At 44.2% G+C, this 27,959-nt stretch overlaps 3 protein-coding genes across 5 annotated transcripts in view; all 3 read left to right on the top strand.

Moving 5' to 3' along the window:
* mtor (mechanistic target of rapamycin kinase) overlaps positions 1-8,860 on the top strand; it is a 102,412-nt gene extending 93,552 nt beyond the window's left edge. For both annotated transcript variants that reach the window (XM_036534475.1, XM_036534476.1), the window contains 18 exons: positions 264-360; positions 485-583; positions 1,106-1,228; positions 1,549-1,731; positions 2,320-2,454; positions 2,986-3,160; positions 4,698-4,833; positions 5,220-5,367; positions 5,798-5,920; positions 6,015-6,097; positions 6,239-6,311; positions 6,442-6,516; positions 6,638-6,773; positions 7,033-7,098; positions 7,196-7,276; positions 7,698-7,778; positions 8,304-8,409; positions 8,585-8,860. In XM_036534475.1, coding sequence (XP_036390368.1) covers positions 264-360; positions 485-583; positions 1,106-1,228; positions 1,549-1,731; positions 2,320-2,454; positions 2,986-3,160; positions 4,698-4,833; positions 5,220-5,367; positions 5,798-5,920; positions 6,015-6,097; positions 6,239-6,311; positions 6,442-6,516; positions 6,638-6,773; positions 7,033-7,098; positions 7,196-7,276; positions 7,698-7,778; positions 8,304-8,409; positions 8,585-8,600 — 1,936 coding nt within the window. In that variant the 3' untranslated portion in view covers positions 8,601-8,860. The remainder of the gene's footprint in view (positions 1-263; positions 361-484; positions 584-1,105; positions 1,229-1,548; positions 1,732-2,319; positions 2,455-2,985; positions 3,161-4,697; positions 4,834-5,219; positions 5,368-5,797; positions 5,921-6,014; positions 6,098-6,238; positions 6,312-6,441; positions 6,517-6,637; positions 6,774-7,032; positions 7,099-7,195; positions 7,277-7,697; positions 7,779-8,303; positions 8,410-8,584) is intronic.
* Positions 8,861-10,349: 1,489 nt separating this feature from the next.
* exosc10 (exosome component 10) lies at positions 10,350-20,210 on the top strand. Of its 2 annotated transcripts, none has more exons than XM_036533421.1 (25): positions 10,350-10,479; positions 10,833-10,969; positions 11,172-11,295; positions 12,100-12,204; positions 12,660-12,825; positions 12,999-13,107; positions 13,218-13,293; positions 13,440-13,550; positions 13,644-13,787; positions 14,015-14,205; positions 14,520-14,676; positions 14,860-15,008; positions 15,340-15,390; positions 15,542-15,653; positions 16,243-16,290; positions 16,479-16,554; positions 16,663-16,769; positions 16,879-16,971; positions 17,069-17,143; positions 17,590-17,695; positions 18,851-18,924; positions 19,121-19,295; positions 19,497-19,561; positions 19,793-19,869; positions 19,956-20,210. In XM_036533421.1, the coding sequence occupies exons 1-25, from the start codon at positions 10,354-10,356 to the stop codon at positions 19,984-19,986; spliced, it is 2,685 nt and encodes an 894-aa protein (XP_036389314.1). In that variant the 5' UTR covers positions 10,350-10,353; the 3' UTR covers positions 19,987-20,210. The 2 variants fall into 2 exon arrangements, with proteins under 2 accessions (XP_036389314.1, XP_036389315.1); XM_036533422.1 differs by having other exon boundaries at positions 19,500-19,561.
* A 797-nt stretch (positions 20,211-21,007) lies between these two features.
* Positions 21,008-27,414, top strand: srm (spermidine synthase). The gene is made up of 8 exons (XM_036533499.1): positions 21,008-21,287; positions 22,876-22,996; positions 23,320-23,412; positions 23,829-23,982; positions 24,349-24,432; positions 24,713-24,858; positions 25,217-25,339; positions 25,703-27,414. The coding sequence occupies exons 1-8, from the start codon at positions 21,157-21,159 to the stop codon at positions 25,718-25,720; spliced, it is 870 nt and encodes a 289-aa protein (XP_036389392.1). The 5' UTR covers positions 21,008-21,156; the 3' UTR covers positions 25,721-27,414.
* The last annotated feature ends 545 nt before the right edge of the window (positions 27,415-27,959 follow it).

A 27,959-nucleotide genomic window follows, 5' to 3' on the forward strand; every position in this document is an offset into this window, starting at 1 on the left:
TGCCCATCATTTCCTAGCATAGTGTAAGCAGAGTGACACCAAGTGGCCAAATTGTGGTTCTTTGTATGGATACACATAGACCAGCGCATAGACACATAGACTAGCTCCTGTTAGTGACAGTGTGACAGTCATGTTTCATATACTACTCCTCTCACAGCCATGAAATGTAAGTGTATGATTGATTGGGATTAAAGGTTTTAAATGGGCCACAGAGACATGGTGGCTCTGAGTGGAGTACTGACCGTATCCTCCTCCTCCCTAAGGGTGCTGACGCTCTGGTTTGACTACGGCCACTGGCCCGAGGTCAACGAGGCCTTGGTGGAGGGCATCAAAACCATCCAGATCGACACCTGGCTTCAGGCAGGTCCCTCTCGGTTTCCCTCTGTCCCCCCCGTCATTCTGAGTCAGTGCATCTCCTTTGTTTTCTCTGATGAATGAACTGCAGTGAAGCTGACAGCCTAGTGCTCCTTGTCGCCCCCTGCAGGTGATTCCCCAGCTGATCGCCCGCATTGACACACCCCGTGCCCTGGTGGGCCGGCTCATCCACCAGCTGCTCACCGACATCGGCCGCTACCACCCGCAGGTAACCCAGCGAGACGCACACAACCACCGGTTACCATACGGTTACCATACTCTGTGACAAGGCTTGGCTTCACCGTGGTAGCTTGTAGCTAATCATGTGGATTTTTGTTGGTACTCATACACTTACCAGACTGACACTATTTAATGATTATTATGATTTTTAATATTTGCACGCTGATGTAGGTTTTCAGCTGATGATCTCAAAAATTGGAACATTGTTTAGAACAAGTAATTCTCTTTTATGGAAGGGTACACACCACTGCACTGTCATAAAGGTTCATGGTAGGTGTTCTTACCATTTGTTCAGACTGGGGAGTCTTTTACTAAGGACACCAGAACTCTGGTTTGCTTATTGCAGCAGCTGAGGTGAGGGTCATGCTGTGTAAGTGCACATTGATAGAGTCCCCTGTGGGAAAGGAATCTCTGTTCCTCTGGTTATGGGCTGTAACCTGGAACCCTGCTCCGTGGAGTGGGTTGGGCAGTAGTGATGGTCTTCTCTCCTCTTTCGCTCCTTCTTTCCCAGGCTCTGATCTACCCGCTCACTGTGGCCTCCAAGTCCACCACCACGGCCCGCCACAACGCCGCCAACAAGATCCTGAAGAACATGTGTGAGCACTGCAATACGCTGGTGCAGCAAGCCATCATGGTACGGGTGCTACGGTCCACCAGTGTGCACGTACACACATACACACATGCACACATACACCCGTATGCAGGCACACACATGCGCACATACATACATGCGTACAGACACACACACACAGATACACGTGAACAGATATATACATAAATGTGCGATCAGGTTACTGATAAATGGTGTATGGAATGTGGTGTAAGGAGTGGTCGCTGTGCAGTAGTGGTTATTTGTAAATACTGCCCCTTCACGCAGCAGTATTTGGGACACTGTGACAGTATTGTGAGAGAGGTGACAGCGAGCCGTGCGCTGAACGGTACGTGTGCCCGCAGGTGAGCGAGGAGCTGATCCGTGTGGCCATTCTGTGGCACGAGATGTGGCACGAGGGCCTGGAGGAGGCGTCCCGCCTCTATTTCGGGGAGAGGAACGTGAAGGGCATGTTCGCCGTGCTGGAGCCCCTGCACGCCATGATGGAGAGGGGTCCCCAAACCCTCAAAGAGACCTCCTTCAACCAGGTCAGCCTCTTCTGCTCTCTCTCCATCTCCACCCTTCATGCACATTCAGAGAACCGGGGCTGCAGTGTAGCATAGTGGTAGGGAGCAGGGTCCGTAACTGAAAGGTTGCCGGTTCGATTCTCCGCTGGGGTACTGCTGCTATACCCTTGAGCAAGGTACCTAATCCAGAATTGCCTCAGTAAATATCCAGGTGGATGACATGTAAAAACTGTAATCTATGTAAGTCACTCTAGGTAAGAGCGTCTGCTAAATAATAGTAATGTAATGTAATGTAATACACTTTACATTACATTACATTACGTGCATTTAGCAGGCGCTCTTATACAGAGCAACTTACATTGCAATAGAGCATAAGTGTATCCATTCAATTTAAATGATCAACAGTGTCAGACCAGGCAACCAACACTCTCAGACCAGTGAGTGTGAGCTTAACGCTATTCAATCCCTGTCATAAACTGTATATAAAAACTGTTGAGCAGTAGAGGAAAAATTATTTTTCCTGAAGTTCTGGAGAAGCAGAGCAGTGGAAGTGGTTGGCCCGGCTGGCCCGGTGAGGGCGGTGCTGACTGTAGTGGGCGTGTCCTGCAGGCGTATGGGCGGGACCTGATGGAGGCGCAGGATTGGTGCAGGAAGTACATGCGGTCCGGGAACGTGAAGGACCTGACGCAGGCCTGGGACCTGTACTACCACGTCTTCAGAAGGATCTCCAAGCAGCTGCCGCAGGTGAGAGGGGGGGCCACCGCGCCCCGTCGGCACCTTCCCCAAACAGCACTCCTGCGGGATACGGAGCATTCTGCCCCCCCTGTATCTGGGTATTAAGTAACCTCGTACCCAGCCGTCCTGGAGTTCACCTTCGTCATTCACCACGGGTATTAAACGTGTTACTCGGTGCAGTGTGCCAGCTTTGCTGCTGGAGACTTTTTGAGACAGGAGATTAATAAGGTGGCATGCTGTCTCGCCCTGGGGCCGATCCACGCGATCTCTGAAAGAAACACGCAAGCAATAAACCTCCCCTTTTCCAACGGGGGGGGGCTGCAATGAACAGCGGTTCCTACGCAACTGACCGGGGCGTGTTTTAACGAGTGTTGTTGCAGGTGCCGGGCCGACACGGCCCCGCCATCTCCTTGAGTTTTACACGAAACGCCAACGCGCGCCAAGCCAAACAGGCCGGCGCGGAGTGACGGCGGCGGAGGGGCGGAAGCCGCACCGCCGTCGCGGGTGGCGCGCCACGCTGACGTGTGACTCTGTCCTCAGCTGACCTCGCTGGAGCTGCAGTACGTCTCCCCCAAGCTGCTGATGTGCCGCGACCTGGAGCTGGCCGTCCCCGGCACCTACGATCCCAACCAGCCCATCATCCGCATCCAGTCCATCGCCCCCTCCCTGCAGGTCATCACCTCCAAGCAGAGGCCCCGCAAGCTCACCATCATGGGTAAGGCCAGGGAGACGCACAGCGCCTCCGGTCTGGCAGTGAAAGGGTTACACAACCTGATCCTGTCACGACCGACCTAAATTTAGACTCGCCGTATAGTCTCGTAGCAGAAGGGGTACGTGAACAAAGCCTGCCATGTCATGACTGATCTGAATTTTGAATTGTCATTTGATCAGATATGGCCGCCCTTTTTCTCCAAGTCGCATTCCACAGCTGTAATTGTTAACAAGGTAACAACTGTCAAGGTAAAACTAGTCAAAGGTTAATGATGTAATGCTGGCTCGCCTGAAGAGAGAAGAGTGTCTTGGTAGGCCTTCTCTGCTGGCTCTGATAAGACAGACAGGTGCTGCTGCAGTTGCTGTAACGTTGCTCCGTGTTCTCTCCAGAAACTAATTATTGCCGTTTTCAGAAACGGGGAACTGACATGTTTAATAAAGCAGATTAAATTATTGGTAAGCAATAAAACGAGGTATTGCGCTAATGGATACATAAGGGCAGGAGGTTTGGAAATACCCTGCAACAGGGAACACATGATCTCATTCTTTGCCTTTTGCGCTTATGAATGTGCTGTTTGTGCAGCTGTGTTTGCTTTGTGTCTGTTAAAAAAATACAGCACCTTGCATATTCCTGCACCTTTATCACATAAAAACACTTGCCCTGTGAGGTCCTGGATAGTACATCTCTTCTCTCTCTGCAGCGTTTCTGAATAACCACTCTCTTTTTCCGTTTCGATGAGATCACAGGAGATACTCAGTCGAGGAATGCCTTCCCCTCACAGTCCTCCTGCCTTCTCTTCTGGGGCTATAACAGGGCAGTGTGGCTGTAGTCCAGGTCTCCAGCCGCAGGGTTTCTGTAGGGTGTTGCTTTGCCTTCAGCAGGAGTAGGCTATCGGCCCTGAGTGTTCGTTTCTCGTGAGCGTTAACGTTGAGCTTTGTCGCGGTGCCAGGCCTGGGCCGAAACCCAGATGCACCTCAGTGGCTTTGCCGTGTGGCCAGCACCCCGTGCGGTGCAGTGGACAGAGCGGACCCAGCAAAGCTCCCCTCTGCCTAATGAAGCCTCTGCAGTCACTTCTTGGAAGTACAGAGTGCATTTCCTTTTCATTCTCACTTCATTCCCGGTCCCATGACGTCTGGTGTACCCGGGACGCGAACAGAATCATTGTCCCACCGAGTGCCCTCCGCAGTCATTAACTCCGGCAGCGAGCTCAACGCAGAGCTCCTAATGAAGTTGTAACGTTTTTCTGTTAAAATCCAGTGGTGGAGGGTAATAAATATTTGGAGTTTTATGAGGAGATGGGTTACTCATACGATCCCTGAGACCACAGAGACCCTGCTTTTCTCTTTACTTTATGCACTAGTATTATTTAACACCGTAAAACTGTGATAGAAACAAGCCATGAGCATGGATGCTTTTCCTGGCATACGGAGGGTGCCCAGCTGTGTTACAGCATGTCACATGTAAAATGCGATTTGCGCATGTATTCCCGTATGGTACGGTCTCTCACGTGCGCAATATTGCTCCTCTCTGCCCCCTGCAGGCAGTAACGGGCACGAGTTCATGTTCCTGCTGAAGGGGCACGAGGACCTGCGGCAGGATGAGAGGGTCATGCAGCTCTTCGGATTGGTCAACACGCTGCTGGCCAATGACCCCGCCTCCCTGCGCAAGAACCTCAGGTACGTACCTCACAGGGATGCGCAGATAACAGACTTAAGGGCATATAATTATACAACAAACCAGAAATCCCTATGATATAGGGGGCGGGAGTGTAGTGTAGTGGTTAAGGAGCATGACTTGTAACCAAAAGGTTACCGGTTCGATTCACTGCCGGGGCACTGCTGCCTGTACCCTTGGATGAGGTACCTAACCCACAATTGCTTCAGTAAATATCCAGCTGTATAAATGGATAACATTTAAAAAAAATTGTAACCAATGTAAGTCATTCTGGATAAGAGCATCTGCTATATGCCAATAATATAATGTAATGTAAAGTAACGACGTACAAGAATTGTATTGTCATCATCTTGCGTTTTTAACGTGTCCGTGGTTTTGTCTTCCTCAGCATCCAGCGCTATGCGGTGATTCCTTTGTCCACAAACTCGGGTCTGATTGGCTGGGTGCCGCACTGCGACACGCTCCACGCCCTGATCAGGGACTACAGGGAGAAGAAGAAGATCCTGCTGAACATCGAGCACCGCATCATGCTGAGGGTAGGCTGTGCCAATGGAAATGTAACAGATCTGAGGTCAGGCTGTCCACCCCAAAATCCTTACCCCACCCATTTAGTGTTAAATTTATATCCTGATCCAGGATCAGTGGAGTGCCTGCACCATTAACAACAACATTAATCACCCTTAATCATAACCCTGTATTTTGCAACCTCAGTATGGTTTGAACAGGACAAATATTTGATTATCAAAAATGTTGCCTTTTGTATAAATGAAACAATGTACAAAGGCAGTTTGAGTCATGCAATTCCTTTAAACTGCTCAGTAAAGAGATTAACAGTCATAGAAAGAAAAGGTGCTGTTCATACACTAGTCTTTTGTTTGTAGATGTATTTATGTGTAAGCCTGTGGACCCCAGGGCTTAGGGGGTCACAGGGTTTGGCACCGCAGTAATACAGTCCCCTCCTTGCAGATGGCGCCAGACTATGACCACCTGACGCTGATGGAGAAGGTGGAGGTGTTCGAGCACGCGGTGAACAACACGGCGGGAGACGACCTGGCCAAGCTGCTCTGGCTGAAGAGCCCCAGCTCAGAGGTCAGTCCTGGACCATGACCGTGAACAGTGACCGTGACCATGCCCAACCCTCGCAAAAACCCGTCTTAAACACAGTCTCTCTCTCTCTCTGCAGGTGTGGTTTGACAGGCGGACCAATTACACACGCTCCCTGGCTGTGATGTCCATGGTGGGCTACATCCTGGGACTGGGAGACAGGTGAGGTTATTCACAGCAAAGCTGCGAGGGGAAGTTAGGTGCCATCGGTTAAACCAAACAGAGTGAATTTAATGAAATGGCCTGGCATTGACACAGCTGCGTTTCATGAGTCCCCGTCTTCTGCCTAACTTGAATCCACAGACACCCCTCCAACCTCATGTTGGACAGACTGAGCGGGAAGATCCTCCACATCGACTTTGGTGATTGCTTTGAAGTGAGTGTTGAAGTTTTATTTCTTATTTTTGTATTTACATAGACAAGTTTGCAATGGCTTGGTTTTCAAATTTGGGTCACACCTATACATCACACATCTACTTTTGCTTCTGTTTTTTTCTGTCCACCAGGTTGCCATGACCAGAGAGAAATTCCCCGAGAAGATTCCATTCAGGCTGACGAGAATGCTGACAAACGCCATGGAGGTAAGCAAGGGACGCTCACAGTAACGGCAGAAGCACAGCGGAAAGGGGGAAATGACACATTTTTCTGAGGTGAGGTCACGGGAACAGTGTCACATGACTCTCCTGCTGTGCGGTGGGTCAGGTGACCGGGCTGGACGGGAACTACAGGATCACGTGCCACACAGTGATGGAGGTCCTGAGAGAGCACAGGGATAGCGTCATGGCCGTGCTGGAGGCCTTTGTCTACGACCCGTTGCTCAACTGGAGGCTGATGGACAGTAGGTCACCCCTGTTTTTCCAGCCGCACGCTGGCGTTGGTCAGGACCAGCAGTCACACTCATTTAAAGATCTGGTCTCAGCCAGAGATGATTCAATAATCACGCGGGACCAAATAAAACATGCTCTCGCTGCTGAGCCTTTTAAAACGGAGGGCCAGCCTCCTCCAGTTTGCCAGCGCGCGGACGTAGGGGACACCCGGCAGTGTGCTTCTGATTAGACTGTGACCTCTGACGATGACGTCTTCCTCTCCTTCCTCAGCCAACACCAAAGGGAACAAGCGCTCCAGGACCAGGACAGACTCCTACACTGCAGGGCAGTCAGTGGGTGAGTACCAGGGGGAAGGTGGGGGAGCTGGGGGGGGTTGTGAGAGGGATACGCATATCTAAACCTAACCTCTCTGTCTGTGTGTGATTCATTGCAGAGGCCCTGGAGGGAATAGACCTGGGGGAAACCACACACAAGAAACCAGGAACCACGGTGCCTGAATCCATTCATTCCTTCAGTGAGTGTGCCTCCATCTCTCTGCCGCATGTCACAGTTCGCACGATGTTTTTACCTGGGGGGAAAACGCGCTCATTTCCTTCCTTTTTCCTTTTTTCCCTCCCAAAAAAAAAATTACCTCATACATAAATCATTAAATGCAGTGTGAGAATGTAGCTGAGAGCAACAAATTCAATTTCAGGGTTTGTTATTGTGTTTGTGAACCAACAAAGAAAAAAACGGGATTACTCCTTGAATTGCAAATTGAAAATTCCACACTCATAGCGAGGCGTTCTGCTCAGTAATTAATCAGTGGGGTGACAGTTTGTGTAGAAACACTGGTACGGTCTGTGTGCTCCCACTTCTGTGCTCGGAAGAATTCTCTAGATTTCACCAGCCACGAGTACGAGGTGAGAACTCCGAAATGTTTTTGTTTCTTTCAGTTGGAGACGGCCTTGTGCAGCCAGAAGCCTTGAACAAAAAAGCGATCCAGATCATTAACCGAGTGCGAGACAAGCTGACGGGTGAGTGCTGGACAGTGGGCAGGAATGCAGGGTGCAGACCAAGGGCACATCTGCTCCCGTGTTACCAGAATTACACACATTTTTGTCTGTCAGAAAGGTGAAACACTGATGTGCTTGAGCGTATGGGCATCAGTATTTTAACCCAGTTATTGATTCAGTTGTGCAATGGAACACCGACCTGAAGAACATTCCATTACATTACATTATTGTCATATAGCAGATGCTATTATCCAGAGCGACTTACATAGGTTACAATGGTGTCCATTTATACAGCTGGATATTTACTGAGGCAATTCTGGGTAAAGGGTACAGCAACAGTGCCTCGGCAGGGAATTCAACCAGCAACCTTGCAGTTATGAGCCCTGCTTCCTACCACCCCACCACACTGCTTCCCATTTCCAGTAGTACAGGAACCAGTGTGGTCCGCTCCTTGTCGAGCCCATGATAATACAATAAGAGTGAACTCTCTTACCAGTTCAGTTAGCGGTACGGACAGCTGACTGTTGTGTCGTGTCCCCGTATCAGGACGTGACTTCTCCCACGACGAGACACTGGACGTGCCAATCCAGGTGGAGCTGCTGATCAAGCAGGCCACATCACATGAGAACCTGTGCCAGTGCTACATTGGATGGTGAGCACTCCCCCTGTCCCGTAGTGAAAGAGGGGAAACTTCTCTTCAAGCAGCAAAAGTCTAAATATGTCCATACAGTATGAATCGTGCATAGTTTCTTTCTGTGTTAAAAGAGTTTATATTGCATTATGTGCTGTGCATCCTTGCTAACATTCTGCCTGTCATCTCTCTCCAGGTGTCCATTTTGGTAGAGAAGGTCCTCGATTCTCCATGTGCTTTTAGCGTCTTCACCATTTACTAACACTTTCTACAGAAGCCATGTTTGTAACCAGACTCTGCCGCACAGCCTGAGGAGCCCTCTCTTAATGTGACATTTTGAAATGCATCCGACTTTCATCTCCTAATGAAGTCAGTCTAAAATATAAGCAGGTGGTATACAATATCAATGAGAGTGTCTGATTTAACATATTGATCTGGTGCAATGTAAGATTTCTTTGGCAATAAATAGAGAAAAGGCAATCATTGTTTTGTGTGTTTAATAAAATGTATTCAAAATTAATGTCTGCAGTTTTGTTTTATTTATTTATTTATTTTTTTTAATCGCATTTCATTTGGTATAATAGCTGCAAATGCATTTAATATGCTTACCTTTATTTGTGTGTAAATCGACTACACAGTTTTGACCGGAGCATCGGGGTAATTCTTGCGTTTTAGAACCCTTTAAACTCTAAAGGATTTCAGGGCAATGTGATCGCAAGAGAATGTGATTTTAACGTCACCACATCTTAAAACACATTTTGTAACAAACCAATACAAGGAGGTACTCATTAAATGAACGCAGTATGTATTAGTTTCACGTATATTTAACAAGACATGCACAAAGAATTTTCAGATCTCAGATCTCAGAGATAACAGTCGTCATCTTTTTGAGTTCACAAATGAATTTGCTGTTTCCAGATTACAGGTCAGTCATTTTAAAATAGAATTTTGGTGTTTAAAAGGAGACAGCATTTCATCAATTTGCCGGAATTTATGGTTTCTGCGTCTTTCATCAGAACGGGTAAAATGAAGAGTAAGGAATTTAACTGATGTTTTTCCACTCGTGGACAGGTTCACTTTAAGGCAGTAGTAGATGATTAATTTGCATCTACATCTCAGTTTGCAGTATAATTGCACCTCGCTTGTAAGTCACAAGCATTGGATGAAAGCATCTGCCAAATGAATAAATGTAATTAATATCCTTGCACACCCGGCACTTCACGCTGACGTGTATATGGTAGTCACGACTAAAAGCCTAGCGGAGCGTGACTGGAGCCCCCGGCACAGGACATGATTTGAGTCCTCGGGCGCCCCCTTCCTTATCCTCACGGTATTAACACGTCATTCCACCGGCGTGTTTTCTGCACTTTGCTAGCTCCTTAACAAAGTAATACTTTGCACTGAATTTCAAAGAATACATCCATTTGCAACTGCAAACAGCTCTGATAAACACAGTAAATACAATACTCTATCGCTTACTATACTAACCCCGACAACTGTATCTTTAAAAAAAATAGCATGATCCCTATTGGCACCTGTAGAACTGCCTATGAAAGATTAAATCACCTGTAAAGTTATGATCTAAAGAATAATAACATGTAGGTCTGTTGTCGGTCTATAGGCCGTATCATTGCAAACCCGCAATAAAGAACATAAAAGGCATGCATTGACTCAATTAGTGCCATTTGTCCCAACAGACCTTGCCTGTAGGGTGTCACATCTAATTGAGGCCCATCGGTACATAGATCCTTTGGCACTCATTTAGCATACGTCTAGTTATTGAATACTTTTTTGTTATTAAAGTTCTACTCTGTAATACAAATACATCTACAACCGTTTTAGTTAATTTAGCCAGTTCGCTGCATGTCTATTCGATTCTCTGTCGCTACGTGGCTAGTTCCGCTACCTGACCAACCTATCCCAGAACATCTCACGCTCAATTCTCGCGTTGATACCAAATCCAACATGGACGCGTCGGGGCAAGATGTGCGAGAAATGCAACAAAATAATACTTCATCATCAAACGAAGAACCTGAGCCGCAGCGCCCCGACTTTTGTCCTGGTTTTAAGGATGTCGATGCATTTGTGAAGGTTCGTCAAATAACGTGGCGAGCTAGGGACGGTGTTATACTTTTACTCGTACAACAAGATCAGTGGTAGCAGGCAAACGTGGGACTCTCAGCATTAGCCAGCTAGCCTAGCTAACGCATGTTTACACTTCCAGCTAACTAGATACGTAGCTACCTTTCCATCATGACATCGCAGCAAGCCAACTTCTTTTGCGAGCCAACTTGCTGGCTTATCAGACCTAGATTCAGGGCGTAACCGCAGCAGGTCTTTTTAGCCAGATCTCAGTGACCAGATGTAGTGGAGGTAGCTTTCTGCCTCGTGAGGATTAGCTAGGTAGCTAATTGCTAACTGATTTAATTTGGACTTCGTTTCAGTATGGACTGGGGACGGTCGTTGCTGCCACAAAAGCGTCTGCCAACCTCCCGCAAGCAGGGGATGAGTATGACTTCTACCGCAGTTTCCCAGGGTTCCAGGAGTTCTGCGAAACCCAGGGAGACAGGCTGTTGCATTGGTGAGCACGATTATAATGTTACGCAGATAGTATATACTGCATCACAGTCAGGCAGAAATTGACCTGACTAGTTATCTAAAAGCTGAGCAGTTGCTAGAAACTGCTGGGCTTGGTTCTAGAAGAATGTCAGTGTAAAAACCTTAAATGTGCAGCAGTATTGAGGCATTTTCTGATAATGTTTGTCTTTGCCTACCCTTGGCAGCATGAGCCTGTTAATGCAGCACCATGGCTGCCGGGCTCACATGAGAGACCGCAACAAACTGACTGGCCTGGAGGACCGGTTTGACCTGGTGGTGGACTCCAATGACGTCATTCTGGAGAAAGTGGTAGGGGCGCTAAGCTTTCACATTAACATAAACATTAGCATTAACAATCTCCCTAAATGTAGTCAGCTCACACCCCTCCTCACCTCACTTCACTGGCTTCCTATTATAACTCACATCAAGCTCTAAATCTTGGTGCTGGCATACACCAGTAAAGTGAATGTTACAGCCCCCTCATACCTACAATGGGTTTTCAAACCGTATGTAACGGCCAGATCACTCGGCTCTGCAACCTTGGTCACTCCTCTCAGTGATTCCTGTCTGCGCTGGTCCCCCTGTGGTGGAATGTACTTTCCTTCAGGACAGCAGAATCGTTGTCCATCTTCTGATGCAGACTGAAGACCCACCTCTTCAGATTGCATATTGGTTCCACCTCAATTCCTAACGCCTGTGATCAATCCCACCTCAATCCCCGCACCCTAACACTTGTATTCCTTGCTACTTAATTTACGTATCGTATCACAATCTGTGATCAAGTGACTGTTGATGTATGTACTTGGCTTCCTTTAGTTTCTAGTTTCTTTCTTTCTGGTTTCCGGGTAGCACAAGTTAACTTTAGGTAGCGCTTGAATAGTGCTGTGCTCACACTCACTGGTCTGAGAGTGATGTTAGTCTGGTCTGATACTGTTGCTCATCAACTTGAATAGATACACTGGTTTACGTTTTCTTGTGCTGGAAGTCACTCTGAATAAGAGCATCTGCTAAATGAATGTAATGTGATTTGCTGTTTCATTCCATGCAACTTATCATGGATAAAGAAAGATAAATTGTCTTTAATATTGATGTGACTGATGTGTTTTTGTCCAGGGGATCCTGCTGGATGAGGCCTCGGGTGTAAACAGGAACCAGCAGCCAATCATGCCTGCTGGCTTTCAGCCTCCTAAGACCATTGTGTCCAGCTGGAATCGCAGGGTGAGCCCACAAAGGACAGGGCCAGACATCCTTTCTCATGTTTCATTTGGATTGTCAAGATTAACAATGACAAGACTGTCAGATTAATCAAGGATTGAGAAAAACCCTACATCTATCCCATCTCAATGTATTTTCAGTGGATGTTTACAGGTGTTCCTTATTGTTTAGTGATTAGATTAATAAAATAATTACACTCTGTGGTTTGAATATTGATGAGGTTAAAGGGTTAAACTATTCAAGTGTTCTGCCTTCATCAGTGGAACTGTGATAGTACTAAAAGTGTAACTGTCCAGTGGTTAAATCATATTCCCTTTAATGACTCTGGTGGGCGAGGTTCTTTTCATTTGAAAGCTCTTTGGACATGCATTCAGAGAGGACAATCCTGGTAGCACATAAGTCTCATCCTTTAAAGTAAATTATGTTGCACCTTCAATCGTGCCGTTTTTCTTGAACAGGGAGGAGACTCGGGTCGAGGGTCGAGCTCTGAGACCTTCCGGCTGCTACATGCCAAGAACATCCAGAGGCCACAGCTGAAATTCAGGGAGAAGGTGGACAACAGCAACACACCGTTCATGCCCAAAATCTTCGTCAAGCCCAACGCCATAAAGCCACTCCCTTCATGTAAGCTTCCTGTCATTGTGCTGGAAGTCACTCTGGATGAGAGCATCTGCTAAATGAATGTAATGTAATGTAAGCCTCCCCTGTGGTTTGATCATTTTAATTGTCTTTGATAAAAGGAAATGCATCACAGCCCATCATGCCTCTATACATTTGTTGCTGTCTTTGACTCATAGATTTCACTGATAAACACATCCGCCAGGAGAGGCCGGAGGATCTGGATGTCCCTGCAGCTCTGGCTGACTTCATCCACCAGCAGAGAACACAGGAGCACATGGAAGACATGTAAGATGATCTGCCCTTGGTGGCCCTGCAGGCTGTGTATGAGGAATCCCTTTTTGCAGCTCTACCTTATGACAGCTTTCAGTGAGAACTAATGTCATCTGTCCCATCAGGTCTGCACACCCTTATCAGTACGAATTGGACCACCTCTCGATACCGGAGAATTTGTTAGCCAAACCTGAACCCCAGGTAGGCTTTTTGAGCACCTTGTGAATGTTCACTTCTTTACAAATATTTCAGTATTGAGTATTGTAGTATTGTCATTTTTGGGTCCAGTAAATTAGGACTGAATGATGTTTAAGCCAAGCCGTTCATTTTTGATGACTATATTCCAGATGTACAGACCCCTCTCCGAGACCAAGTGTCAGTTCATAGACACACTGGAAGACCTGGTGGCGCTCAATGAGAAGCTTGCAAAGATGTCAGAGTTTGCGGTAGATCTGGAGGTACGTCTTTGCACTAAAGAGTATGTGTGGCTGGAGAAGAAAGGTCTGTTGTAGACTGTATTAATCCGTGTCCGTTTTTTTAACATTCTGCAGCACCATTCCTACAGAAGTTTCCTGGGCATTACTTGCCTGATGCAAATCTCGACAAGAGACGAGGACTTCATCGTTGACTGTTTGGAACTGCGTAGCGAGATGTACATCCTCAATGAGACTTTCACGGACCCCTCCATTGTCAAGGTTCTTACCGCTACAGATTTTTCTTCTGTACAGTGAACACATTTTGTTGTGTTGCTGCCATTCCTGTGTCTAGTATTTCTTAACATTATATGTGTAGGTTGTTCATTCAAGGAGTCAGTTGTGTCTTTGCCTTTACAGTAATTGGTGTAAGTGCCACTGCATAGCCATAGCATTGGGAAGCAAAGCCTCCATCCTCATTGGTCAGTTGTGCGTGTGACTTTTCACAGGTGTTCCACGGTGCCGACTCGGACATCGAGTGGCTGCAGAAGGACTTCGGCTTGTACGTGGTCAACATGTTCGACACGCACCAGGCAGCTCGTTCCCTCAACCTGGGCAGACACTCGCTGGACCACATCCTGAAGCTGTACTGCAACGTGGACTCGGACAAGCGCTACCAGCTGGCTGACTGGAGAATAAGGTTACCCAGAGTCCACCCGTCCTTTTTTTTGGGGGGATCTCTTAACCTGAACCATAACTTAAAATCCGTCAGCTGTCCTTGGACTGGACCTTTGTCGGGTCATGGGGGTGGTATCTCATGATATGTTTATTTTGTGCTGATTATGGGAAAGCATGAGGTCATGTGGTAATTTAATTTCATATTAGTTTAAAATGATATGTGAATTCCCTTCCAGTTACTGACACTTTTCCACATCGCTGCTGGAAGATTTCTGCTTGGTGTAACAGACGACACTGAAGGCCATCTGCTGTTATTTTATTTTTTCCTTTCCCCAGGCCTTTGCCAGAGGAAATGTTCCAGTACGCTCGCGCGGACACCCACTACCTCCTCTACGCCTATGACCGGCTGAGGGTGGATCTGTTCGAGGTGTCCAACGGGCAGCCGTCTCTCCTGCAGGCCGTCTGGCAGAGGAGTAAGGACATCTGTCTCAAGGTACGGCAGCCTCTCTCGGGCAGGAGCGTGGCGTGGAGATCCGACGTCAACATCAGAAAAAAAAAAAAAAAACAGATGAACATCTTTTTTGCATTCGCACCGTATTCTGATCTCATCACTTGAAGCCTTTTGTGTTTGTTTCTGTGTCCCCGCACGGCGCTTTACTTTGACTCTCCCACACAGAAATACGTAAGGCCGCTCTTCACAGAGGACTCGTACATGGATCTGTACAGGAGGCAGAAGAAGACCTTCAACACCCAGCAGCTGGCCGCCTTTAGGCTGCTGTACGGCTGGAGGGACAAGCTGGCCAGACAGGAGGACGAGAGCACGGGGTACGGTGTCCACGGGGCTGCACTCAACAGTGTCACACAGACTAAGAGGCCTTTGCATTCCTGATGCTTTCAGTGACATGAATCCACTATTATGTGTCATATATCATGTGTATATATCAGGTATATATTGTATTATATATATCAGTATTATGTGTTATATATCAGTATTATATATCGACATTATTTAATGTGTTTGTTTCGAACGAAGGGTAGGCATGTGCAGTTTATTTTTGATTACTGTGTTTACTTTGAAAGAATGCATGACAGATCTGTAGTTGATGGAGTCTAAAGCACTGTCTGGTACTGAAATCCTGGATCGTGTGTTTTCCAGGTATGTCTTACCCAACCACATGATGATGAAGATATCGGAAGAACTGCCGAAGTAAGTTTGTCTGACTGTGAACCTTTGGAACGATTGCCTCCATGCTCTTCATACTTCCATTTCAAAAGAAATTCACCAACAAAAGAAAATTGCAGACGGTGGTTGCTAAACTGAGATTCTGTTTTTTTTCCCCCCCCCCCCCCCCCTTCAGAGAGCCCCAGGGCATCATTGCCTGCTGTAACCCGGTGCCCCCGCTGGTCCGCCAGCAGGTCAATGAGCTCCACCTGCTGGTGCAGCAGGCCAGAGACATTCCCCTGCTCAAGGTGAGACGCTCCACAGTGACGCTCGGCAAGGCGCTGCCTAATGGCTTTAGTAGCTCCAAGGTGTTCCGGAATCAACCGACTGTATCAACCGTAAAAGGGACTTAACGCTCCGCCCGCTGACTGCATCATAATGGCCGCTGGTTTGGAATGGGTTCGCATGCAGATGACATTCTGTGTTAAGACCATTTGTTTGGCACCTGCGTTCCTCCTGTCCTTTGTACTTCGTTGTGCAAGAGCCTTTGATTATGAAAATGAGATGATTATGAAAATGCCTGAAATTATGAAATATTTTTGTTATAGACACCCCCCTCGAAAATGATCACAACAGGCCAACAAATTAGAACCTTTATGGCTTCAACGAGAGAGACTTTGAATATGAAGCGCATGGGGCTGACAATGTGGTCAATACACAGCATATCTGTGAGGTTAATAGCGAAGGTGCAGTTAATTGTGACTGGTTGTTTTGTAAGCTGGCAGAGTGAATGAAGGAGCTATTTTTCATTTTCATTCACTGTCACAGTGATTACAGGCACAGGAAGGTGAGTCACTGTCATCTGCTGAGGCTAATTTTCTGCTTTTATGTCCTCAGGCTGAAGTAGCAGTGGAAAAGAAGAAGGGACTGACGCCAAAGAGAAAGGTTGGTAAAATGGGCTTTATGTTTCAGTAAAAGGACTGTGAATGACGAATGTATCAGTGCTTTCTGTTACGTGCTGGTTTGTATCAAACCATTGTGTACCTAATCAGGATTCTGAATTTAGTCAGAATAAATTTGTCGGTGAGGTAAAGGCATTGATGTAATAGTGTATTGTTTTTTTTTTTTTGCAGCCAGAGTCTACTTTGTTTGGGCCTCATGACACCTCCCGTGTCTCTGAGAGTGACTTTCCCGATTTCTCCTCTCCGGGTAAGACCTCTTCCCTGGGATCAGCTGTGTTATCTATCGTGCTGGTCTTCATGGTTCTGTCTATGAAAAGCCAGCCTCACTTTGCTTTGCTTGCATGTCTTGCCGCAGGTTTCCTGGCTAAACAAGGGGTGCTGTTCTCTGACGATGAAGGCGAGACAAGGGACACAGAGGAGTTGGGTGGTCTCGTAGCGTCAGCAAAAATCACACTGTTTGACGTAAGAAGCCACATTCACTAAAACTACAAATACTGGATATCTTCATGTCTCTTTCTGAATGTATCTGTGCCTTGACGGTCCTCTTTGTACCAAACTGCTTGGTCTTAAGGACCAAGACACTGGCAAGGAGGGAGGCAACCTCACAGTGGCACAGCAGAAGGCTTGCAGCATAATGGAGTCCTTCGAGAACCCTTTCAGAATGGTAAGTTATGATGGAGATAACAGGCAGCCGGGTAAAAGCATGCAGTGGAGTGTCATAATTCTCATTTCTAACATGTATTTTTTTTTGTTGTTTTTAGTATTTACCTTCAAAGGACAACAACATACACATCTCAAAAAATGCAAAGTATGACCCATCATCAAAAATATACGAGGTATGTTCAGATGTCAGATGACAAACAGTGTCGTCAAATTTAGGGAAGATGGTGGTATTTCTAGTATATAACACCCCTTTATGTATTGTAAGAAGTCATAATGCAAGTTAGGTTGCATATAAAAGGGTTTTTTGTCACATCAGTCTTCTCTTTTATCAGCCCCATTCCAAAGCGTGTAACATTGAAATACCAATAGTTAGCCCTGAGCAAAACTCCCTTCAAAAACACATTATTCAAGTACCCTTTTGAAAGGAAATCGTTTACCCTCTAGTTATTTTTCCAGCTTTGGCTGAGTGGAAAATTTGTTAGTTCTGCCATGTAAATGTATTACCCTGACAGTATGCAAGCACAGGCATACAGATATAGAATGGCAAAAACAAAAACTTGATGAAAAAAAACATATTTAAAAACAAAACAGAAACAAGTGTTTGTCCCTGTGTGAGCAGATCAGCAACAGATGGAAACTGCAGAGTGTGGAGCAGCAGAAGAGAGAGGCCCAGGCCAAACAGGAGGCGAAGGCGAAGGCCAGGGAGATGGCCCAGAGAGCTGCAGGTACAGCTCAACAGTTCAGTCCCCTCACACTGTCAGTTAATGTGTTATTCTAGCTGAGATCATTAGCCAACTTTAGGTCTTAAAGCTTTTGATGAATTAAGCTACGACAGTGTATTCAAAGAGATCACTTTCTTAACCTGGTCAAGTATATACAGCGGGGAAAATAAGTATTGAAAGCGTCAACATTTTTCCTCAGTAAATATATTTCTGTCAGGGCTATTGACATGAAATTTTCACCAGATGTCGGTAACAACCCAAGTAATCCACACATACAAAGAAATCAAAACAAATAAGTCCATAAATTATGTGTAATAAAGTGAAATGACACAGGGAAAAAGTATTGAACACGCTTGCTGAAATTTATTTAATAGTAGAAAAGCCTTTGTTGGTAATGACGGCTTCTTTTGACTCCTCTGTCAGAAATCTTGCAAGGAGCACCTGGTTGTGGCCGGTTTATGTCGAAATGATGGCCCCAACGGTGCTCACTGGAACATGCAGAAGTTTAGAAATACGTCTGTAACCAATGCCATCAGTATGTTTTGCAACAATAAGGTTGCGAAGGTCTTGAGGGAGCTCTCTGCTTCTACCCATCACGAGATGCTTCTTGTGTGACACCTTGGTAATGAGAAATCTTTTTATAGGCCATCAATTAGGACTAAACCAGCTGATATTAATTTGCACTGATAGGGGGCAGGATTGCTTTCTAAATACTGACAGATTTCAGCTGGTTTCTTGGCTTTCCATGCCTTTTTGCACCTCCTTTTCTTCATGTGTTCAATACTTATTCCCTGTGTCATTTCACTTTATTACACATAACTTAATTTATGGACATATATGTTTTGATTTCTTTGTATGTGTGGATTACTTGGGCTGTTACTGACATCTGGTGAAAATTTCATGTCAATAGCCCCATCAAAAATATATTTACTGAGAAATATGTTGACGCGTTCAATACTTATTTTCCCTGCTGTATGTGACTTGCATATAAATGCACATTTTTATATACCTATGCACTTATGTTTTCTCTTATTTAAAGTTTTTACATAAAAATAATATAATGTTAAAAAGGCCCCCTCTGATCTCTTAAAATGATGGTGCTGTAACATTTATATTACGTTTATGGATAGGCATAAATCATTAAGCTTTGTCTTTCAGAAGAGAGGAAGAAAACGCAACAGTCATACCAGGAATCTCTAAAAGATGTAATGACCGTTCGTCAGCAAGCATCTGTAAGTTATGATTTGTCTTCCAAACCAGGTTATCTTTAGAAAAGTACCTTTAAGAAATGTACTTTAAACGAGGATGAATATGGTGATAATGTTTGTTTTGTAGTTGTTTCCTTGAAGCCACCTACTTACTAAAGGAAGCGCTGAACTACAGATTTCTCTCAACAAACTCACTGGAACGGACTTTATTTTTTTTTAGGCTACCAAGCTGGGAACAAACAAGCGGGAGAGGATACCCAGTGACCAGGATGAGACTCAGAAACCCAACAAAAAACAGCTGAAGTCCACAGAAAAGCCAGCAGAGAAAAACCCTCCCCCTCCAGCTGACTTCAAACCCTTTGACTACAGCCAGTCGGACCTGAAAGTCTTTGCTGGTATACCCATCATCTACAGGCTCTGAAATGAACTATGCTATGAACATTTTCACATCTCTGCCAGTTCATTTTACCATGAGCAAAGGCTGTTTTTCACAAATATACCACCCATGTATTTATACAGTTTTACACATACATGTGTTATTCTGCCAGTCATCCTCATCTAATTAATCTCACTTATTGGTTTCTTTGTCCTTCCAGCAGGCAAGGCAAAGGACAGCACGCAGTTTGATCCAAATAGGCAAGCCGAGGAACCGAGGCAAAAGGTTCATTTCTTTTTTTTTTTTGTCATGATGTATTTTTTTTTGTTAACATGTAACCATGAGATAAAGTTCATAATTTGTACATATCCAAAAGTCAGAATAAGTCTGTGTCTACATGTTGTCTATTGTAACAAAAAGAAAATGCCATACCATTCATTTTTATCATTGGTGCAGCCACCTCAATATGCAGAATAATTCTAACTAATGAAACAATAATGCTGTATTTTTTGGTAGAAAACCCCAAAGGTACAAAAAATGAACCCTTCATCAGGAAACAGAAGTATGTCTTATTTGGCTGGCAAATCTGACAGGTAACAACTTTCCAGATTTAATGTTTTGTGTCTCTCCTTGTTGGCTGCTTTGTGAACGGTCTAATTTTTTGTTGTTTTACTTGCAGGGGATTTAGACAGAACTGGCCCAAAAGATAAACTGACTTATACCTGGATCTATACCTGCAAGGTCATGAAGTGGAAGACAACAGGTTCCTGGACTCACATTTATATAGGGGAAAAAGAGTTTTCTACCTTCCAATGATGTGCATATGTTGTCTATACCAATATTTAAACTATGGTAGAGTCCAACATTTTGTGTGGTTTAATCTTTTTTAAATGATTTCATTATTGTTTGCTGTCAGTTGCCCTTTCTCGGTATTTAAACCAATAAACCCAATATTTTCTAGTACAGTGTACATTTTGGTGGTTTTTGCGTTGTTTGCAAGATGATTGCGTATATTAGACCCAAGAACAACCTTTTTAACTTTTACAAAGAATATACATTTTTGGCATGATCCATCAACAAGAGTTATAAGCATTCACATTCGTACATACACAAGCAAAATATACTGCTATATTTTAGTGTGTGCTACTGACCATTTTTAGGTAATTTGCTAGAAAGCAAGACAGGCAGTTTTGTGAAAACACTATCTTAACCCAGCTCAACAGGCCTGCCTGCATCCCTGTCTTTCAAGCCGGTGCTTTTGAACTTGATCCCTCAAAGTGCAGTCCCATTTGATTGTAAATTCAGAGATGAACACATTCCATGACAGTGTTGACAACACTGATAGCCAGTCGAGCTATCCATTTTGTCACATTTAAACTCGTAAATCAGCCGACCAGCTAGCAAGAACACAAGCTACCTACAAATTCTTCCAAATAGGAGCTTTACTTGTGTGACACAAGCGCTGCTATATTTTTTGCAGCAGAAAGGAGAGAAACTCTATCGTGCGTCATGGGACAGCTAAACCATTCAGCTGTTGTTGGTCGGTCCGGGCACATCCACAAGCTTTCACGTGGACTCCTGACATGTTGAAAGTCGACCGCACGCACTTGTCTGCAGTGAGCCCTCCTCCTCCTTTGTCTCATTGGTCAGTTGCAGGTGTCTTTACCATATGCGAGCGTTCCGATTCGCTTACCAACGCAGTGGCTAGTTAGGATGCAGCGTAGAGGTACGCCCAACGTGTCTATCGGTAGCTCGCCTAGCTAGATCCCTTTACCGAGTCTTTGCTGGAGGCGCCTACCCATTTAGCTAGCTAGCAGCTAGTTAGCTTTATTTCGAAACGAATACGTTTCTGTTTTTGTAGCTAGCTAGCCATATTTACTATGGATATTATAAAGGACGGATGGTTCACAGAGACATGTACACTGTGGCCTGGACAGGCAATGAGTCTTCAAGTAGAAGAGGTTCTGTACCATCAAAAATCAAAATTTCAGGATGTCATGGTTTTTAAGAGGTCAGTTATTTTATACTTTGTAAAGAATGTTAAATAAATGAGAGGTCATCGAAAATTAAATAACGGGGAATTATTTATGAAGTTTGTTCTACCCAACTGCCAGATTGAAGTGTTTAATTTTAGTCAGTAGTTTCCAGGACCGATAGCTAGCCTGCTAACTAATTAGGAGATTGCCAGCAGGCTAACTTAGCCAACAGAGTTATATAGATGTCTATCTGCATTGCTTAGCTAGCTAGATAGCAAGCCACATAGACCACGTAGCTAGCCAGCTAGCTAGCAGACGTTACCTTACGTGGTAATGCTGCCCAACTGGAAATGTTACTTAACTACCTGCAGAGTTTGCTAAACCATCCACCCAGGTTTCTAGTTCTAAGGCTCCCTCGTCGAATAATTTGCTCTTTATCTAGCCGAATTAGCTCGTAATTTAGCGTGACGCCTCTCTAGGTGTGCACTGTGTGACCCCTCTCGGGTTTGACGAAGACGCAGATGCACATGGGGTCAGCGGAGGGAATCAATATGGATGTGATACTGACAGCGTGAGAAAAGTGCGACAGAAAGAAAGCAAGCTAGCTAACTAGCTAAGCTCGTCAAAAAAACTTGGAATTATTTTTCGTGCTAGCAATATTGCGTCAGATCACCAAGTCAGCATGCTGTTTGGACATTAAGAAGTTGGCTCATTGAAGGACACATACGTGATGGGTATATTGCATATGCAAATCATTACCTTTCTCTTTCTCAGCAGCAAGCTGCAAGCGCTACGTAGATCAGCTAGGTGACGTTAGTTCGTTTAAAACATGGGTGTTTGCGCAGCACAAGAACTGAAGAAGCCAGCAAGATCATTCGATTGTTGAAAGCAGTCGGTCATTCTCTTTAGCTGTTGATGAAAATGATCAAATATGAATATGCATGCTTTAAAGCCCCCGTCGTGAAAAATTACCTAGTTAGCGTTCTTATATACACCCGATCATTTAAAATGTTCCAATAATTTGTTCGAACTGTGCAATGTCCAATTTTAATGTGTAACGTCATTAAATTTATTATTACGATATTATTACGTCATTACCATTCATCAAATTTCTGTGCTTGTTCCGCAAAGCTTTAATATAAATTGATTCGATGTCATAAATGGCATGTTTTATAGTGAAGGCCTCGACCTTCAGGTGCAGTTGGGATTACTGAACCGATTCATGAGTTTTTTGTTTTTGTTGCCCCTATTTAAGTGGGAAAGTGGTAAAGTAAACAGGAGTACTCTAAGCAAAGGGAGTGTTTTTGGAAGACAGGTGCATGCCCCAGTGAAAGAACTTACAGGCAAAAGAAGAAACCTTTAGACACCCGAGTTGCTGGATGGCATTGATAAGTGCTGTGAAGACGAACCCTGGGCCACAGTAACACACAGTACCCCTGACAAAAGTGACATATGTCAGACTGCTCTGGTCATAATTGGCTAATAACCAAGACTTGAGCCTGCTATGTGTTGGGCTTTGAGGCTCACAAAGGACTGGAAGCTAGTGTCTCATGGTGGATGTGTGTTAAGATATTGGCTTTATTAATGCATAAGAATAACCTTTCTATTGTTGTTTTTCCATAGTAAAACCTATGGAAATGTTCTGGTTTTGGACGGCGTTATCCAGTGTACCGAACGTGACGAGTTTTCCTACCAAGAAATGATCGCCAATCTTCCTCTGTTCTGCCACCCTAGTCCTAAGAAGGTAGCTTTCGGTTTCAAATGTTAATGAAATGAAATTAAGAAAAAAATTGGAAATTGGAAACTCAGAAAATGGTTATCAGTAGTCTTACAGCAGTTTAACTCAGCAGATGTCTATGTCCAGGATAACTTTTTTACTTTTTCCCTCCGTTTGTAATGGCTGGATGTTTTTACAGCAATTTATGCGTTTCAGATTTACTTTAGTTTAATTGTGTTCAGGGGGTGCAGGAGCCGGGCCCTTCCCAGGGTTCAAACTTTTCTATTGTCCTGTCTTGTTTGCCCCCCCTGTTGTTGGACTCCTGTACTAAAATGTCCACCCCTTCCCAGGTGCTGATCATCGGTGGGGGGGATGGCGGAGTCCTGAGAGAGGTGGTGAAGCACTCGCTGGTGGAGTCAGTGGTTCAGTGCGAGATTGACGAGGTAGCTTCACCGGTCAACAGTACAGGAGCGCTGTTGCATTCACATTTACATTACATTACACCTCATTACATGCATTAAGCAGATGCTCTTATTCAGAGCGACTTGTGCAATCTGACAGAAGCCAAGTTAACTTGTGGCAGGGCTTGAACAGTGTTAAGCTCACACTCACTGGTCTGGGAGTGTTGTCAGCCTGGTCTATCACTGTTGCTCGTTTAAATTGAATGGATACAGTTATGTTATATTGTGATGTAAGTCGCCCTGGATAAGAACATCTGCTAAATGCATGTAATGTAATATAATGTAATGTAATAGCATGTGATAGTGCTGTGCTGGGCAATATGTCAGAATGCTTACATGTCCAGTAGCAACCAGGTTATGCCTCAGGGACTCTCTGCTTTGATTTTTTTGTCTTTAAGGATGTTATTAATGTGTCTAAGAAGTACCTTCCTGGCATGGCAAAGGGTTTCTTCAGTCCCAAGCTTACTCTAAACGTGGGAGACGGATTTGAGTTCATGAAGCAGAACCAGGATGCGTTTGATGTCATTATAACAGATTCCTCTGACCCTGTTGGTAAGAAAAAGGACTAAATATGGATTATGGATCTCCTAATTGTTAAAATAAATGACTACACTACTTTCCCCTTAGCTTTCGCATTTGTTGTAGTATATTATATTACAACAGTGATGTCCAAGCTTGTAGTGTTATAAAATCAGCATTGACCACTGTCAAAAACATGTATATAAATATATATTTGCAGTTTACCATTTTATATAATGTCGACCAAATTATTGTCCATGTTTTATTGCAATTGCCAGATTACATAATGTCACCATAACTCAGTTGCACTGTATCATTCATGACGATGAGTAAATTGAAGGTTTTATTAACCTCTTTTTTTCTGCTCTGTTACCTTCTCTGCTCGGATGGATCATTTAGGCCCAGCTGAGAGCTTGTTCAAGGAGTCTTACTATCAGCTCATGAAGACAGCCCTGAGGGAAGGCGGGATTCTCTGTTGCCAAGGTGACATGATGTTTGATGTGTGATTGCTAATTGCTCAATCACATCCAGGCGTAACGATGAAAAAAAAACAGTTTTAGTAATAACAGGGTTATGCTTAAATGTGTCTTGATATTGCTTGTCGACCTTGTCACTTTAATAGGCAGAAAACTGAAATCTCATTTCAAATTCGATAGGCCACCTTAGATGCCCATGTAAAACATAAATGAGTTTATGTGTTAGAAAAGAAGTTTCTCATGGTTAGAAGTTGAACGAAGACATTTTATTCTTATAACCTCGATAGGGGAGTGTCAGTGGCTCCACTTGGAGCTGATCAAGGAGATGCGCACTTTCTGCAAGACCCTGTTCCCTGTGGTGGACTATGCCTACTGTACCATCCCTACCTACCCCAGTGGCCAGATCGGCTTCATGCTCTGCAGTAAAAACACTGTGAGTGGTTGTCTTTTCTAAATGTCCTTAGCGTCACAGTATACTTGGCCTCTGTTGCCTAGTCAGATTGCACAAGTTAACTTGTGGCAGGGCTTGAATAGTGTTATGCTCACACTTACTGATCTGAGAGTGTTGTTAGCCTGGTCTGATACTGTTGCTCATTTAACTTGAGTGAATATACACTTGTGTTCTGTTGTGCTGGAAGTTGCTCTGGATAAGAGTGTCTGATGAATGCATGTAATGTAATGATCTATTGTGTAGCACTAATATGCCACCCTTTAAAAAAAAAAAAAAAATCATAAATGTCGGTTGTTAAATATGTCGTCTGTCACACTGTTATATTTGCTTGCTCAAACAGGAAACAAATTTCCGTGAACCTTTGAGAGTGCTGCCAAGGGAAGAAGCGGAGAGTATGAGCCTGAAGTATTACAACCCAGACATCCACAGAGCAGCGTTCATTCTCCCCGAGTTTGCCAGGAAGGTGAGCCTTTGAGGGAGGCAGTCCGTAGCCTCAGAAAGTCACAGCGTCAAAGCTGTCTTCCCCATCAGAGTAACACAGAGGACTGTGACCGCTGCTTTAAAAGTGGCACTGTGATATCCCTGCATTGTGTAACAGGTGAACACAGTGTACCATAATGGTAAGGAGCAGGGCTCATAACCAAAGGGTAAGGTCCAGGGCAAGGTACTTAAACCAGAATTGCCAAATTAAATATTCACTTGTATAAATGGATAATGTGTAAAGTTGTAACCTATCTAACTTGCTCTGGGTAAGAGTGTCTGCTAAATGCCAGTAATGTACTATAATGTAATGTAACACCCCGCCTGTTTTTTGTGCTGCCGCCAGGTACTAAGTGAAGCGTAACTGACTGTCTGGACATCACCGCTGTTCCTCACATGGCCTTGAGTGCTACCAGAACAAAGACCCCTCACAGTAGCTGCAGTACTTGAACCTTTTGCCACTCTTCTTCTCCGCCCTGACCTGCTCGCCGAGTTGGGGTAGCTGAAGACCAGCTCTGAAAGGGGGCAGGGAAAGACCTCCAGTGGAATTCTGTGCATTTGAGAAAAGTAGTAGATTCCAAGCTTCCTTCCAGTCTTAAAGTTTTATTTTTGTACTTGTATTTCGTTGTTGATTTGATGTCATCTGTATCTACACCCGTGCTGCAGTGGGGCACACTGGACCAATTACCTACGAACATAATAACTTTGCATGGAGCTACGGGCTAGTTTGCAAGTCCCCAGTATGGTACTTAAACCTATCCAACTGTGCTCATAATCATTACAAATTACAATAAAAAATATTGCAGCTCACAATTTGTAGCTGAACTGAATTATTCAAGGCCCGTAAGTATTTGTGTGAGGAGAAAATCTTTGTTTTATGATACATTTAAGGGGGTGTAGAAAAGGTGTTTGGATGGTTCAACCATCAGAAATGATAAACAATTGTACTATAAACATACTGACAGTTTTATGATACTGAATAATTTGTGCACTTGTGATTCTTATACACAGAACATCTGATGTATCCAGCTTAAAGTAACACCCTTTCTAATTCTCAGTTTGATATACATTTCATTGGTCTGGGGTCAACAGAAGCCTGAGAATACTGGTAAAAAATATTTAGGGAAATATATACATTATTTTATAGGTGAGGTCAGAACAGCTCACACGTTGCATTTTTGACAGCTACAGGGAATGATTAATATGTCAAATGGTTTTGCATGTGTACTTTTGAACTATGTAACTTGTAAATTCATGTCTGCTAGACTTAATGAAATCCAGTTTGTTGCAATTGATTCATTGGGTCTTAATGCATTTTTTTGCGTATCTTATTCACTAATGTTGATTACATTTCATTACAATGTTAAAATCATGTTTCTTGATTTGGCTTATCGGCTGCAGTGTGCAGTGGGGCTTGGTATGTGACGTGCAGGGATGTTGTGTGGAGCACTTGTAATTTGGTCAGTACAGTAACATTTCTTGCAGTAGCACATTTTACAAGGCTTGCAAACCTTTCTGAAGGGAGTTGATGTTACACCTAAGCCGCGAGATCATGTTGTCATGTGAATAATCAACACCCCTGTAAAATATGAATTCCGAGTCCGTGAAGTTAACTGGAATATTGTGGCTTTTATGAGTTGAAGTGATAAATGTGTTTGAGAGGAATCACACAAAGTCTTCATGACTATAGAGTGTGATAAGTACACATTTTTTTTGATTACATTAGAGTGAATTCTGTCAGCTGAAACCAACCACATGGAGTTTGATCCTTTAGGACTAATCATTCATACTCCTGCATTACTTGGTTAACTCTGATAGAAAATGTTTAGGGTTGATTTAGTGTTTTAACTCCTGCAGCCACTGCTGGAGGTGGCTAGGTAAAAGTTAACTTGGATGGGGGGGAGAGAGTTTATATCTTACTTATACATGTATATTATTGCCAGTGGCTATTGTAGGGGATGATGTATACTTTTTTCATTTCTTGTAATCATATTTTTTCAGTTCAATACATTGTAAAGTCCAGTAACAATGTTTTCAAATAAAACGGTATGTCCTCAACATTGTATTGTTTTGTGATTCTCAGTAGAAATAATTATTGACTGGTTAGTTTTAGGTTTACTTTTTATTTTGGAGGAAATTCTTGTTGAATCAAGATTCAGTGTTTTTTCACAGATCTTGCCAGTCTCACAACTGCCTGAGCAGAAATTCCTGTAGCTGTTACATATGGAAGGAGGAAATTGAAGTACTTTATGTATTGCTTAAACCAAAAATCACTGAAACCACAAGATGGCATCCTCTGCACCTCTCTGTCTGAAATTGTGTGTGGGCACAGCAATGAGCTTTTTAAAAATAACTGAATTTACTCTGAACTGACTCTATCTGTGATTCTCAAGAGGAGTGAGTGTGTGTATGTGTGTGTGTGTGCACGCACCCTCTTCTTATGTTAACCTTGAAAGAAAAGTAGGGACAGTTCACAGTAACATCATGAATTGGTTTAAGTCAAGTATTTGCCATTGTTTTCTATTTGACAAGCACCATGCCACAACTGGAGATACTATGCCATTTCTTTGGGTACCTTGGCACCTTTGGGTACCTTCTATTCA

This window comes from Megalops cyprinoides, chromosome 7 (assembly GCF_013368585.1).
Source record: "Megalops cyprinoides isolate fMegCyp1 chromosome 7, fMegCyp1.pri, whole genome shotgun sequence".
In the NCBI taxonomy this organism is placed as follows: Eukaryota; Metazoa; Chordata; class Actinopteri; order Elopiformes; family Megalopidae; genus Megalops; species Megalops cyprinoides.

Bases quoted from the DNA above. Each gene is read 5' to 3' on its own strand.
- exosc10 (XM_036533421.1), top strand. From the start codon at position 10,354: ATGGACGCGTCGGGGCAAGATGTGCGAGAAATGCAACAAAATAATACT. The intron at 15,391-15,541 runs GTAAGTTTGTCT...CCCCCCCTTCAG, and splicing joins ATATCGGAAGAACTGCCGAA to AGAGCCCCAGGGCATCATTG. The intron at 16,291-16,478 runs GTTGGTAAAATG...TTTTTTTTGCAG, and splicing joins GACTGACGCCAAAGAGAAAG to CCAGAGTCTACTTTGTTTGG.
- srm (XM_036533499.1), top strand. From the start codon at position 21,157: ATGGATATTATAAAGGACGGATGGTTCACAGAGACATGTACACTGTGG. The intron at 22,997-23,319 runs GTAGCTTTCGGT...ACCCCTTCCCAG, and splicing joins GCCACCCTAGTCCTAAGAAG to GTGCTGATCATCGGTGGGGG. The intron at 23,413-23,828 runs GTAGCTTCACCG...TTTGTCTTTAAG, and splicing joins TTCAGTGCGAGATTGACGAG to GATGTTATTAATGTGTCTAA.